General features: G+C 36.1%; 1 protein-coding gene across 16 annotated transcripts in view; it reads right to left on the bottom strand.

Moving 5' to 3' along the window:
* R3HDM1 (R3H domain containing 1) overlaps positions 1 to 16,424 on the bottom strand; it is a 196,520-nt gene that overhangs the window by 113,609 nt on the left and 66,487 nt on the right. For all 16 annotated transcript variants that reach the window (XM_035702251.2, XM_025430361.3, XM_035702252.2 and 13 more), the window contains 2 exons: positions 13,222 to 13,430; positions 11,840 to 12,050 (listed from right to left, as the gene is read on the bottom strand). In XM_035702251.2, coding sequence (XP_035558144.1) covers positions 11,840 to 12,010 — 171 coding nt within the window. In that variant the 5' untranslated portion in view covers positions 12,011 to 12,050; positions 13,222 to 13,430. The remainder of the gene's footprint in view (positions 1 to 11,839; positions 12,051 to 13,221; positions 13,431 to 16,424) is intronic.

Below are 16,424 nucleotides of genomic sequence, written 5' to 3'. Positions count from 1 at the left end.
TCTACCCTAATGGGTGTGAAGTAGTAGGTCATTGTAGTTTTTTGCTTTTCTCTAATGATTAATGAGGATGTGTATTTTTTCATGTACTTATTGGCCACTCATAGATCTTCTTTAGAGAAATATCTCCAAGGACCATTAGAGGACCATTTTTTAATAGTGTTGTTTAGGTTATGCTTGTGTTTTTTGGAATTCCCTATATAGTCTGGTTATTAATCACTTGTCAGATACAAGATTTACAAATGTTTTCTCCTACAGGTTGTCTTTTTACTCTCCTGACAGTGTCTTTTTTTTTTTCCTTTTTTTTTTTTAATAAATTTTTATTTATTTATGATAGTCAGAGAGAGAGAGAGAGGCAGAGACACAGGCAGAGGGAGAAGCAGGCTCCATGCACCGGGAGCCCGACGTGGGATTTGATCCTGGGTCTTCAGGATCGCGCCCTGGGCCAAAGGCAGGCGCCAAACCGCTGCGCCACCTAGGGATCCCTTTTTTTTTTTTTGACAGTGTCTTTTAATGTACAATTCAAAAAGGTTTTCATGAAGTCCAATTTGTCTTTTTTTTTTTTTTTCTTTTGCTGCCTGTGCCTTTGGGTGTCATATCCAAGAAATCATTGCTAAATCCAATGTTGTAAAGCTTTTGTCCCAAGTAATTGCCCTCCTCGTTTTAGAGATTTTGACTTTTATTCCCTTTGGTATCCTGATTAAAGATCAGTAAGAATTATGCTTTATAAACACTGCATTATTATATCAAAATATGGCTTTACATTGATTGCATATGGAGAAAAATTAACATTGAAATTTAGGCAATAACTACATATGCAAACCAAGCACATTACTCCAACACAGCCCTTAGTTTAAAAAGCTGTTTCAGTTAGGTGAAAATTGACATTGCTGCATGGGGTCAGTAATTGCTTTGAACATCTGTTATATTTGTACAAGATTAATCTCTTCAGAGACCATGATTCTGATAGGGTGGAGTCATCTGTGTTGGCCCCTTTCATGGAATAGTAGAGCCCCTCAATTAAGAAAGCAAGGTGGTTCAGGGCACACAGCAAGATGGTCCTCAAATCACTTTTAACTCAGGGCCAACAATATTTTAAAAATCTTGATTAGCCATCCTGCAGTAAGCCTCCATCATAGTTTTCTGTTGAGAAAAACTACTTATGGCAATGAATCATGTTAAACCAAGATTCATCTGACCCTAGTCTCCCTCACCAGCTTGATAAGAGATGCTGAGTATCTTTCCTGAGTCAACAGGTGGCATATATGCATGTGAGTTTAGCATTATACTTTCCCTTTCTAAAACCCATCCACTCTGAGAACACTCTGGCTTTCTTTTTTTTTTTTTTTTTTATTTATTTATGATAGTCACACACAGAGAGAGAGAGGCAGAGACATAGGCAGAGAGAGAGGCAGGCTCCATGCACCGGGAGCCCGATGTGGGATTCGATCCTGGGTCTCCAGGATCGCGCCCTGGGCCAAAGGCAGGCGCCAAACCGCTGCGCCACGCAGGGATCCCCACTCTGGCTTTCTTATCTCACTCTTACCAGTCAAGTCTCACAAATTAGGCAGCAAGTCTATGCCTTGGACAGGGATGCCCCCCGAAGTATCCTCATTTTTGCAAATGTTGTAGCATCTACAAGACTAAGCAAAGAGAGTCTGAGTTCACTGTAAAATGCACTGAAACACTGATGCTTTTAGGGTAGTTGAGCAAAAATGAGGCTTTACTGCTCTGGAAAAACCAAATGGAGGTAGAGGGCTAGAAGGTGAGTCTCAGTTATGCCTCTAGGTCTCTAGGTGATCCTGGGCAATTCATTTCCATCAGTGTAGGTTATCTGGAAAATGGAAGCGGTACTCAGATGAGCTTTAGAAACTTTAGCTGTGACTCTTGACTTTTATGAATTTACCTCCAACATTGTGGGTCACTACTTTGAGCTTTTCTCACCAACTCGGAATCGTTTTTGGAAGAAATGTAAATGTGATTGAGGGCACCTCTTCTCCCTCCAAGGCATGTCTTCCTCAGGTTCGTAAGGGGTGATGGTGGTGATAATCTCCCCACATGTCCATGGTTTTCAAAAGGAAACCCATCTACCCTGAACCCAAAAACATACTTTCAGTTTCCAAGCACTGGATCTGGCTCCAGAAGACTATTAATATAGTCTTGTCTCAGATCGACTCTTTTCTTGAAAATGCCACATTCCCTCTCTGGTAATACTGAACCAACCCAGTGACTTTCCTCCTGTTGTCTGTGGGGCCATGATCAGCGTATCACTGCTCTGGGCTGTGTATGTTTCTGCTGAAAACGTCCACGGGTCAGGGAGTTTGGTGTGACTAATCATTTGGTTGGGGTAGCTTCCATTGCTTAATGGTTGTTTTCCTTTATTAGTGTTGTTGCTTTTGCTTTAGGCATCTAACACCTCACTGTTCAAAGTACAGCCCATTGGCCTGGGAACTGGGAGGTTGTTGAGATGCAGAATCTTGGAGGTATCAACCCACACCTTCTTCAGTATGTTTTGTGGCTTTGCAGTATTCACTCTGACCTCCTTAAAGTTGTCAACTTTTAACAGATCTGTCTGGCAGCTCCAGCTTCACGGCCTCTTCTGTCTCAGGTGTGCAGACTGCAGCATATATCCCTGGGAACTGGGATGTCGGAGGTGGAGCCTTGGCTGGCCCCTTTGGTGTCATATTTAAGAAATCACTGCCAAATCCAATGTCATGATGCATTTCCCCCTGTTTCTTCTAAGAGTTTCATATTTTAGTTCTTATTTTTAGGGTTTTCATCCATTTTGTATTAATTTTTGTATATGGCATTAAATAAAGCTCCAACTTCCTTCTTTTGCATGTGGATATCCAGGTATCCCAGTCACCTTTTGCTGAGAAGACTGTCCTTTCTCCATGGTGTTGGCAAATCTTCTCAAAAATCATTTGACTGTGTATGGAATTCAAGAGTCTATTTCTGGGATCCTTATTTTATTACATTGGTCTATATGTCTGTCTTTATGCAGTACTACATGGTTTCGATTACTGTAGCTTTGATGTAACTTGTGAAATTTAAATGTGTGAGTCCTCTAATTTTGTTCTTTTTCAAGATTGTTTTGGTGGGTGTAGGGTGGAGTGAAATGAGTAAAAGGAATTAAGGAGTACAAATGCCAGTTACAAAGTAAGTTACAGGGGATGTTATGTACAACATGGGGAATATATTAATTTTGTATGCCGACAGATGGTAACTAGATTTATTGAGGTATACATTTTACAGTGTATACAAAGGCTAAATCACTATGTTGTACACCTGAAGCTAATATACTGTATGTCAAATAATCCTCAATTAAAAAATTATTTTAGCTATTCTGGGTGCTATGAGATTCCCCACGAATTTCAGAATGGTTTTTTTTTTTTTTTTTAACTTCAGCAAAAAATGTCATTTGGATTTTGATAGGGATCGCATTAAATCTGCAGATCACTTTGCATACTGACATTTTAACAATATCAAATCTGTTCATAAACATGGGATGTGTTTCTATTTAGTTATGGAATCTTTAAGCATTGCTATATAGTTTTCATTGTACAAGTCTTTTATCTCCTTGATTAAGTTAATTCCTAAGTTTTTTTTTTTTTTTTTTAAGGCGAGGGCAGAGGGAGAGCAAGAGAATCTTAAGCAGGCTCCACCTCACCACCCTGAGATCATGACCTGAGCCAAAATCAAAGAGTTGGACAGTTAACCAACTGAGCCACCCAGGAGACCCTGGAATTACTTTTTGAAATGTGTGGTAGAATTTACCAGTACAGCCATCAGGTCCAGGGCTCTCCTCTGCTACAAGATTTTTGATTACTGATTGAATCTCCTTACTAGTTACAGGTCTATTCAGATTTTGTTTCTTCATGATTTAGTCTTGCTAGGTTTTAGGTTTCTGGGATTTGTCTATTTCACCCAGACTATTCAATTTGTTGATGCACATTCGTAGTACCCTCTTTTAATCCTTTTATTTTGTAGAATTGGTAGTAATGTTCCCACTTTCATTTCTGATTTTAGTAACTTGAGTTGTGTTTTTTCTTAGTCCATCTACCTAAAGTTTTGTCAATTTTGTTAATCTTTCTGAAGAACTGACTTCTGGTTTCATTGATTTTTCTCTACTGTTTTGCTTTTCATTTTTACCAGAATTTCATTGTCACAGTAAAAATGTGGCAAGTTGTTTAACAGACCTTGACATCTCTAGATGCTAAGGGACAAGGTTCCCAATTTATAATTAACATTGTTTGACTTAAAACATGTATTAGGCCAATAAATGGCATGCAGAATATGAAATATGTTATAGGAGTTTCAGTTTGAAACGGGTATTAATACACTGTCAGAACTATGAGCTATGAGCCTGGAGAAAAAGTGAGGTTCAGTAATAAGTGATTAAGGTGTAATATTACAATAAATGTAGATTATTCTTAAATATACTACTTTGTAGATTAAATTTTGAAAGGAAAGAAAAACAAACATTATTGATTATTTCAGTACTTTGGTTTCTTGTTTAAAATAAAGGATCTTTAAACAGATCTAAAATTTATTTCAGAATACGAATGTGGAAGGATTTTCAAAACATTATTTGTAACTTAAAGGCTAACCCAAACCAGAGAGTTTTAAACTAACAACAAAACAAACAGAAACTTAAGTCTATGCAATCAACTTAAAATAAAGAAATGGTACAGAGGGTTTTGGGGTTTTTGATTTTTGCTTACCATAAATGTCTTTTTTGGTCCAATAGTTTCATTAGTTTTCTTTACCTATCCCTGAACTACTAAGAACAGTTTTGTTTGAAGGCTCTTTATTATAAAAGAAAACTGAAAAAAAAAAAAAAAAAAAAAAAAAAGAAAAGAAAACTGAAGGAAAAAAAAAAAAAAACCCATGGAAGTACAGAAACGATAAACCATGAAAATTAAGTACTGTTAAGAAAGAATAATCTTTATGAGTTATACTGTGTGTTAGCATATAAAAACAGCCACCAATTAATGACCCAATTAAGAGGAAATCTATTTCAAAAAGGGGATCATTTTTCATCTGTAATTACTATGAACTAAATGTAATTACTACGAACAAACTAAAACTGTAACGGCTGAAATGTTTCAACTAAGACTCTTAACATACCTTGAAGAGTTTATTAATTCTCACTACATTTCAAGGTAATTGTTAAGGGTTAATGGTAAATATGGGGGAGGAAATAATGAATTAAAGTGTTGAATGTCTAGCTAAAGATCAGCAGCAATAAAAACCGTAGAGTCGGGCTAATCATCTCCACTGAAATAATAGAAAACAAGTTTTCTTAGTTGGAAGATAGGACTTTTAAATCAATAAACTGACAAACCAACACCAATCACTAATTGGTTTATACTATTTAACACCTGGAGTTTTGAGTAAAACAACACAGGGTTAAATATGCAAAGACCTAAATCTTAGACTTTAAGGAAAAGTCCATGCAGAAACTAAAATCTAGCTGGTTTACAGTTACCGCTTCTATTAAAGATAAAGAATCTCAGCATCCTATTGGTGATATACATGGAAATTACTGGAGAAAATAACAATATTACATAAAAATACTCCTACATCTATAAGAAGTGAACTTCTTTATACATGTAATCATGAAGCACGAAAAGTAAATGGGTATATAAGTGCTAGCTATCTTATATGCATTCTACCCAGGTTCAATAAGGAAAAGTACCAAATCCTTGAAATAATTTAAAAATTAAGGTGCACTATGGGAAGTGAATTTTAGTTTTAAAAGTTGAACTCATTAAATATTAATAAAAGACAATAAAAGTACAGTATACAGATCTAAAACTTAACGCAAAGAAATAAAAAACTGTTAAAATTTTGGGGCGCTTATGTCAAGAAGTAAATTTTTTATTACTAAAAGAAAAGGATGTTTTGTGGCAATAAAAGGAACAAAATGGGAAGTAATATAGTTGTGTTACTGCTAATAAATAATTACATGCTGATGAATATAAACATCGTTTTAAGAGAATCAACCATTTGCTAGGCTCTTAACTATATACCAGGTATACTATTATATACATCCTTTATATCTTTGTTAGACAAATAGGAAAACAGTTAAGATTTGTATGATTTTATATAGACAGACTTTTATTCAACCCTTTAAATAAAAAAATTTTAGCATGTTTTATCAATTAAGGAATTTAATGCCCATTAACCTCCTGCTGATGTGTGGCTGTATCTTGAGTTTTTCTGATAACCTTATTAGATTGCCATTGCTTTATTGTCTCTTACATGCCCCATCTTCCCCTTTTTAAAGAAATGCACTGGAACTAATTTTAACTTGGGGATACAAGATGTAAGAGTTTCATCTTGATTATCAAAGGACTTACTATCGAAACTGAGAATACTAAACATCTAATTCAACTGATTCTGTGTCTGGAAAATTCACTCGTGTATCAGAAGCTGTCTATGCACTTTGGCACATAAAGGCCTAGTTGTTAACAAAAATCAGTTCTCATTTCCTTCACAACAAAGGTTACCAACACAAATTGAATTAGCCATCCTTTTGTTCAATAAATAGTTTGTCAGGAGAATGATCATTGTTTAAATTGACCTAAAATATGTTTTGGACCATGTTTACATACACATGTACATGGATGAACACCCCTAGACAAAACATTTGTTAAGTAAAAAGATGCCACTGTATAAGGATGGGAAAGTTGAGTATGAAGCATTAATAAGTAAGCAGAGTACAAGATTTCTAATTTCACATTTCAAATAAATGACTGCAAAAAAACAACACAAGTAATTCCTAAATTTAATCTGTGAATTCTATCTCTGGGAAAAACCAAACACCAGATGTCATATAAATCAGTTATAAAAAGAAAATTAAACACTTCCCACCTGCCCCCACTATTCATCCCATATTAAAGATTAGTTGTAGTCAAACAAAAGTTAGAAACTTGACTCCTCACCACCCTAATCTTCTAAGTACTTCATAATCATATAAAGTCCAATATGCAACTTAAGATTTGCAATAGGAATAGTGTGTGGCAGTAGAAAAGTTACTTAATCAAAAACTCTGCACAATTATCTTGGACCATAATCAACAGTTCAGAACAACCCCACAGCAATTACTTGAATAAGTTAATTTCTTGATATTAATGCACACAGATTGCTTAGCACTAAGGTATTCTTTTTTCCTCTATTATTTAATTTATTTATTACTTTTTAAAAAAACTTAAATTCAATTAACATATGATCTATTATTGGTTTCAGAGGTCAGGGATTCATCAGTCATATAACACCCAGTGCTCATTACATCACGTGCCCTCCTGAATGTCCATTACCCAGCTACCCAACCCATTGCCCCATCCTCCTCCCTTCTAGCAATCCTCAGTTTGTTTCCCATGATTAAGAGTCTAGTACAGCTTGTTTCCCTCTTTGATCTCATCTTTATATTTTCTTCTCTTCCCCCATGATCCTCTTTAGTGCTCTTAAGGAAGTAATCCTAAAAGTTCTATAAAAGATTATATAACCTGAAACAAAACTTTGTTTTCTTTTTTTTTTAATTTTTATTTATTTATGATAGTCACACACACAGAGAGAGAGAGAGAGAGAGAGAGAGAGAGAGAGGCAGAGACATAGGCAGAGGGAGAAGCAGGCTCCATGCACTGGGAGCCTGACGTAGGATTCGATCCCGGGTCTCTAGGATCGCGCCCTGGGCCAAAGGCAGGTGCTAAACTGCTGCACCACCCAGGGATCCCTGAAACAAAACTTTGAATGAAAAACACAACTGACATTTTTAAAAAGTAGAGAGTCATGTAAACAGAACTATTTATAAAATCAATGGTTAAGGAGCTGTATGAGACAGTGTCTACTTGTAATCATCTAAGTGATGTCCAATATCTGCTGGCCTCTCTCTAGTTTGATGAAATGCTATCTTTACCAGCCAGTAGGAAATTGTAGGATTTTCCTTACGGTATTATGGAAGCTAATATATTCCTTCACTTTAAAATCCTTTTTCTTAAGTAAAATACTAAGGGGATGGTCAGGAAATTAAGACTTGGGAATGGATAAAATGTATGCTTCTTGAGGATAATTTTTATTACCCAAAGTCACTTCAAGTATTACTGTGCTAAAGCAAGACAAGGGCCTTAAGTTTATTCATGGTAGTTCACTTTCAGAACGTATAAAAGGAAGTAAGGAATATACTGGTTTATTCAAAATTCTTAACGGGAAGCCTATATTAGTTGGCACATACATTTAAATTTGATTAAAAATAATAGTTGCTATTTTCGAGCCCAACACGGGGCTTGAACTCACAAACGTTAAGATTAAGACCTGAGTTGAGATCAAGAGTCGGACAATTAACTGACTGAGCCTCCCGGTTAATAACAGTTGCTCATAATCGTTGCTATTACAATGAAATCTTTAGGCAGTATCTTAGAAGTACCAAAAAAAAATGAAATTTCTAGTATGTTAGAAGAAGAGCATTTCATAATGGGTAATCCATATTAAGTTAAAAGGTAACTTTATATTAGCTAGATTCTTCTTAACAAGACTCTATTCTCTGTTCATGCTTACTTAACAGAGTTACTTTGTTTTACATTAGGTGAAAATATGGTAAAATTTTTTTCTACTTATTAATCTACTTTCATTCCTAAAATCTCTTCCACATAAGTTATTTTGATGTAAGCCTCTTGCCAGACACCTTGCATGGAGGCATCTTGGACCTCAAAAACTTCCAAGCAGAGTAAATATTCTCACATATAGTAAATTCTTTTATTTTTTTCAAGATTGTATTGATTTATATTTATTTTTATTTATTTATGATAGTTACAGAGAGAGAGAGAGAGAGAGAGAGAGGCAGAGACACAGGCAGAGGGAGAAGCAGGCTCCATGCACCAGGAGCCCAACGTGGGACTCGATCCCGGGTCTCCAGGATTGCGCCCTGGGCCAAAGGCAGGCGCCAAACCACTGCACCACCCAGGGATCCCCCTGTATTGATTTATTCAGAGAGATAGGAACAGAGGGAGAGGGAACAAGAATCTCAAGCAGATTCCTCACTGAGCACAGAGCCTGATGTAGGGCTTGACTCCACAACTGAGAGATCATGACCTGAGCCAAAATCCATGAGTCAGATGCCACCCAGGTGCCCCTCTCATATAGAGTAAATTGTTTGTTTGTTTCTTTATTTATTTATTATTTCTTTATTTCTTTTTAAGATTTTATTTATTTATTCATGAGAGACAGAGGGAGGGGGGAGGAGGAGGGAGAGGGAGAGGGGAGAGGGAGAGAGAGAGAGAGAGAGAGAGAGAGAGAGAGAGAGAGAGGCAGAGACACAGGCAGAGGAAGAAGCAGGCTCTATGCAGGGAGCCCAACATGGGACTTGATCCCGGGACTCCAGGATCACGCCCTTGGCCAAAGGCGGCCCTAAACCGCCGAGCCACCCTGGCTGCCCAGTAAATTGTTTTAATAAACAATTGAATAAACTGAGAATATAGTATTTAATGGATTAACATAAAATGAATTCTCATGTTGTCTTTGTTCCTCTTCCCAATCTTGGCAGTCAGGATGCTATATGGAATATGATATCAGATTCTGTCCATTTTTGCTTACTATAGTATTTCCTTGGCATAGTAGAGGCTTTCAATAAGTGCTTGGGGGAATGCATGAAATTTTCTTATAATATCAACAACTGGGCCATGATTCAATAGTGGTCATCAGAATGCTCTTATACTTATGACCAAGGGCAACACAATAGACACGGTAGGAAATGCAATAATCCAAATTAATCACTTGTTTACAAGCATGACCCAGAAGAGTGAACATTAGATGTACAAAAGGGACTAAAAGGAAATCTTCTCCTATTTCAATCATGAATGCAATAGAATTTCAGCAGATTTTTTCTGATTCAATCAGGATACTGGCATACTGCCATCATCGAGTGTAGTGATTGCAGGCTTGGCAATTTTTTTTTTGTTTTAAAAAGTGCTACTACTAAAAATGACTAGAAAAAGTATGTTATTTCTCCCAATTTCTTAGGTAATTACCATTTGACTATACTTAATCAGTGAGGCCTCAACGCTTTTTTTTGGCTGTGAGTTGCCATCATTTTCTAACACATTTCTGGCACATAATAGGGAATAAAATTTTTGAATGAAGGAATGATATAATTTTTAAAATAACTTCTTTACTTATATAAAAAAGTAGCCCTCATATAGCCCTTAAAATCTCTGGATGTATTAAGAATGATAGAATAATGATAAAATATTTTCTCCAAAAGTAGACATCTTTATTCATAGGGCTAAACTAAAACAAATGAGTTAGAAGTAGTATTTTAAGTAAGGTTTTGTGGCAGATTAAAGGTTCCTACTGAGAGGCAGGCCCAAATTTCCCTTCCCTTGAATCTAGGCTAATAGTTTATTTACATATGTCATCAAAAGATGGCAGTGGAAGAGACACTCTGGGATTTCTGAGCGTAGGTCCAGAGAACCCTTGCAGCTGTGCTTGGCTCTTGGAACATTGTTTCTGTGACCCTTGAGTCATCACACAGTAAGTCTAACTATCCTGGGCCTACTATGTTGGCAGGGCTGTAGGTCGGTGCTCCCAGTTCCAGTTGAGACTACAATTCAGCCATTCCCACTTAAGTGCCAGATATTTGGGTGAAACAGTTTGGACCTTGCACACCAGCCCATCAGGCAGTTAAATACTGGCAATGACCATCTGATGCCTCATGCAATAGAAAATTCACTAAGCCAAGCCCTGAGGCCATCTTCCTGATTCATAAATCATGTAATATTAAAAAATAAAATGGTGTTTAAAAATTGTTAGCCCTTTGTTTGCAGAAATTTCATTTTTAAAATTTATTCATAAGAGACATATACACACACAGAGGCAGAGATAGAGGCAGAAGGGGAGGCAGGCTCCTCAGAGGGGGCCTGCTTTGGGACTTGATTCCAGGACCCTGGGATCATGACCTGAGCCAAAGGGAGAGGCTTAATCACTGAGCTACCCAGGTGCCCCATGCAGTAATTTCTTATATAGCAAGAGAGAACTGGAACATTTAGAAGTGAATAGTGTATGTACTACTTGAAATAATTTTTTACATATCTTGAATCTGTTAATCAATTCATCAATTTCTATCTATGCCTGGAATTAAAAGCCTTCTCCATGGTTAATTCTTTTTTCTTTTTTTTAATATTTTATATATTTATTCATGAGAGACAGAGACAGAGAGAGGCAGAGACATAAGCAGAGGCAGAAGCAGGCCCCATCCAGGGAGCCCAATGAGGGACTCAATCCCGGGACTCCAGGATCACGCCCTGGGCCAAAGGCAGACGCTCAACCACTGAGCCACCTAGGCATCCCTCCACGGTTAATTCTAATTTCTCATATACATGTGACAAAAGCCTCAAGTGACCTCTTTCTTTTCCCACCAACTGCTTTTCTCAGTCACGGATGACTGTTTCCCTGGAGAGTTTGTTTTTGCCAAGAGAACCATAGTTTTCAATCTTGCTTATTCTGCTCTTCTTTAAGGGCTCTTAGGTTAGATTCTGAACACTCATGACACTAACAATTAGATGCAGAGTGGTATGAAAAAACAGAAAGCCAATAAAAAACATACTGGTCACATACAAATAAAAACAACTGCATTACAAGTAAATATAAAGCAAATCAAATATATAAGCAATTCAAAGAGCTACACTCAACAAGCTAATCCAGATGGCTTAAAAATCAGCTAGTAAACATGTCCCAAAGGGTAAGCTTACCCTTTTAGATTTCTAAAAGTGAGTTTGGTATAAAGAGTATAACTATATCTTGAGTATTTAGCATTTGTAGCCAGAGAGAAAATCCTATTTACCTGCAAATCAATATTGTTGTCAATACAACGTTCATTCTTCTCTGCCAAAATCTTCCCATAGTTTTCTGATTTGATAAGATTTTCAACTCTAGTTGTATCTTTCACTTCTGCCTCCAAATCCTTCATTGTTTCAGTTTCATTTTTTACAGTAACAGTATCAGACATCCTCATCAGCAAAGGTTATTTTAGAATTCTACAGGGAACTCGAAGCCTTAGCAAGAAAGGAAAAAAAATTTAAATTCAGTTGGAAACAGTTCTTAAATTCGGTTAGTGTACAATATTGACTGAGTGCCTTCTATGGTCCAAGAATAACGCTGAGTTTACAAAGATGCAAAATTCCTGGTTTCAAAGAATACAGAGTTTAGTGGCAGATATATACAAATATAAAAAAGCATAATACAATGAAATAAGAGCTATAAAAATGAGGTGATTCTGATGCACATACCACTTTTAAAAGGTCTTAAGAAACATAAAAGAGTAAGCCATATTAAAGTGAAAGGTAATGGTTGTAGAGTTATAAAGGCATATTTAGATGACACGAGGAATATATTTTTTCTAAAAGGATTTCAGGAGTATCATCCTGTGAGAAAAATGTTTTCCTATTATAGCCTTTGTTTAGACGCCTAAAGTTCTAAATTTCTCAAATTTTCCATCAATTATTTCCAAAGGGAAATAATTATTAAAAAAAAAAAGCACATTGTATACAAAACACAGTTGGGAATCTGCATTAATAGTCTATATTATGAATCAAACATTGGAAACTCTCCTGACTGTGATTCAGTGCCTAACAACACCTATTATGAGACACTTAGGAAATCAAATACATATTTCATATCTTTAGTGAGGTTAAGAAAACACTGGATATCAAATAGGAATGTATCAGGGACAGCTGTCAATCTAGAAGCTGTGAGAAATGTGACCCCAAAAAGAAGCCTTGATGTAAACAACTTATATTTTTTTTCTAGCTTGAGATATAATTGATATATAACAATGTGTAAGTTTAAGGTGCATGGCATAATGATCTGATACACCTATATACTGTGAAATGATTACCATAATATAGATCACTTGACATAATTACAATTAAATATCTAAACAAATGAACAAAAAATACCTAAACACAAACTTTGGAATCCATAAAATATCTTAAAAGATTAAAAAACAAAAAGAGGGAGAAATAGATTCTGAAGTCACAGGTAGACTAAAGTGAATTTAAAAGTTTTCATTAATTATATTCCATATCAGAGTTAATTGGCTCATTCTCAAAACAATAAGGTTACTAAGAGGTAGGTCAGTTCTTAAAATACTCTGGTTCCTTGCTTTTAATACTAAGATTTTGAAAGAAAAGGCGTATATTTTTCTCAAGTGATAAGACAGGTTACCTGACGTATCCTATGGAATTGGGATTGTGGTGTCCCACAAAAATAAAATAAAGTAATCCAAGGTTCTTTTTCACAGTTGTCAGCCAGGATGTCAAGTGTATTGAACCATCTGGAATCTGGCAGGAGGAGTCCCATGTCCTTGTCACCACTGTAGATTCCCAGGCTGAAATGGACTGTCGTGGATCAAATGTATCATACCTTTCAGTGGCCTAAAGTTAAAACAAAAGGAAACATTTTAACAAAAAAGACAAAGAAATGAACAGCATATGGTAATTTAGAAATTAAAAATGCCACTGTTGGTGAATTTACTATTTTCTTGTCCTAAACAAGAATCGGAATGCTTAGTTACAACTAATTTTAACATATATTAGTTTTACGAGCCTAAAGTCACTCAGGGCACCTAGAGAATTTAGTAGTAAAAGCAGAGGGGAGAAGGAAGCAAGGGAATATATATATATATATATATATATATATATATATATATATATAAAATTATATATAATAAGATTTTAGTATTTGATCAGTGTTGTAAAGGAAATAATTATTTATTTTATAGATAAAGGAAAAAAGGCTTGCCTAAGGTTACAACCAAGAATGTTTAACTCCAAGAGTTTTCTTACAGAGCTACAACTCTATGGACTTAAGGGAAGACTGTAATTTTGAATAATGATCATATTCTAGATTTTTAAGAGTAAAAAAGAACAAAAAGCTGTAATAAGTCATTTAACATGTGTAAAGAAACTCACATTGGTTTGTTAAAAGCAAATGTCTATAAAGGGTAGAATGACTATTTTTAAAGACATCTGAAATGCCAAAATTCTTCCAGTGTCATCTGTTTTTATTTATTTATTCATGAGAGACACAGAGAAGGAGCAGAGACATAGGCAGAGAGAGAAGCAGGCTCCCAGTGGAGAGCCTGATGCAGGACTCGATCCCAGGACCTCTGGATCACACCCTGAACCAAAGGCTGATGCTTAACCACTGAGCTACCCAGGTGTCCGAGTGTCAGCTATTTTTAAAGTCAGTTTCATTTTATGTTTCTCTGGTGCAAATGAATATATTATTGCAAATAAACAACTTTAAACATCTTACATAGCTTTCCCATTTTCCTTTGACAGTTTTGTTGCCAATAAAAGAACAGTACAGTTTTAATGTGAAACAACTGAATATAGTAAGGTCTAAGTACCAAGAGACAATAGTATCACCAACCATGTATCACAGAAACATTCACATTTTATACTAGCTCTTCAAAAACTATTTTGAAATGTAATAATTTAGGACCTCAATATAGATTCACATTAGTTTTCACATCTCAATTTCCCTGTTTGACTAAGAGAGAACAGGAAGGAGGGATCATAAACAAATGTCCAAGTTGATTTCTGACATTGTCCTATTTCACTGAGTTTGCTAGGCCACTAAATCAAGTAACTTTTGTTTTTTTAATTTTCACCAAAACAAAAACAAAGACAAAAAATACTTCAATATAATTTCTCTAGTTTATAACCTTTTCTCTCATAAAATGGTAGACACAAGATGGCAGCACTCGCTAAGCAGCCAAATTATTACAGTTTTATTTTTTTGGTAAAGTGACTTGTGATTCAATCATGAATCCTTTAAGTTTGAAGAAACAAAGGATGGCTATAATCCATACAAGAAATAAAAAACAGTGTGCCAGATTGCTCAGTCAGTTAAGCATCTGACTCCTGGTTTTGGCTGGGGTCACAATCTCTGGGTACTTCAGATGGAGCCCATGTTGATCTCCATGCTCTGGTTCAGTCTCCTTCCCTCTCCCTCTGCCACTTTCACCTGTGTGCTCTCTAAAATAAATAAAATAAATCTTAAAAAAGAAAAAAAAAAAAAAGACCTAAAAAAGGCAATAGCTGCAAGGGGTAATGAGGAAGAGGTACAATGTGAAGAGGTAAACACTCAGTTCTGAGGAACCCCAAGGAATTTTAGGAACCACCTAGTCAAATCTTATAATTTACTATGCAAACTATTAGCACCCAGAAGTTAAATAACGTGTCCAAAGTCACACAACCAATACTTGTCAATATTTCATACCATTTGACTAAATAAATGACTGAACCAAAATGACCAGTTTTTATTTCCTGGGAGATAATGATCAAATTGCATTATCATTATACCAGAGTTTAAAACCCGATTCTATCAATTATGACTTTGGAAATCATTTAATCTTCTGAGCCATAATTTTCTGAGCTATAAAGGAGGAAACAAGAGTATTTAGCTTATTAAACTTATTGGGAAGACTGAGTTTTTTTTAAAAATATTTATTGATTTGAGAGAGAGAGAGAGAGAAAGAGAGAGTGGGAGGAGCAGAGGGACAGAATCTTCAAGCAGACTCCATGCTGAGTAGGGAGCCCCATGCAGGGCTCAAACCCCTGACCCATGAGATCATGACCTGAGTCAAAACTACAAGTCTGACACTTAATGGACTGGGCCACCCAGGCACCCCAAAACTATTCAGTCTTTTAAATGTAAAGCATCCACTATACCCTGTCTCTCATAGAGTGGACAATCCAAAAATGTTAGCTCTTTTCTATGGTCAGAATCATTCTAAGGCAGCAGTTGGCTGAGGCTGAGTTTGCTGTACCTGACTGTACCCTGTATGATAGCAGATTGAAAGGAGGCCCACCATATGTACAGAGTGGCTTTGTATACCTCAAGTTTTCTTTTTTTTTTTTTAATTTTTATTTATTTATTTATTCATGAGAGACACACAGAGAGAGGCAGAGACATAGGCAGAGGGAGAGGGAGAAGCAGGCTCCATGCAGGGAGCCTGATGTGGGACTGGATCCCAGGACTTCAGGAACGCGCTCTGGGCTAAAGGCAGGCGCTAAACCACTGAGCCACCCAGATGTCCCTACCTCAAGTTTTCTTATGCATATATCCTACAAAGGTCAACAGAGGAGAACACTAGTTTGTGTGGATGTGTGTATGTCTGAGGAAGGGCGTGCTTGCCTGGGTGGACAGCCTAAAGGGGTTATTATTTTGTGCCTTCTAATTTAATGTTAAAAATTTGCAAAACTTTGCATTCTTTTCCAAATACTAATGCTTTTGTTTTAAATGTTTTTCTTCTCCAAATCTGCAAACAAAAGAGATATTTCAGCTTTTTGGTACTCATTAAAACAAAAACCTTTTTTATCTTGGCATAATGCCTACACTTGCAGGAGTTACCTAAGGCT

The sequence above is a fragment of the Canis lupus genome, chromosome 19 (assembly GCF_003254725.2).
Source record: "Canis lupus dingo isolate Sandy chromosome 19, ASM325472v2, whole genome shotgun sequence".
NCBI classification, from domain to species: Eukaryota; Metazoa; Chordata; class Mammalia; order Carnivora; family Canidae; genus Canis; species Canis lupus.
This window is presented reverse-complemented; position numbering and strand designations above follow the sequence as displayed.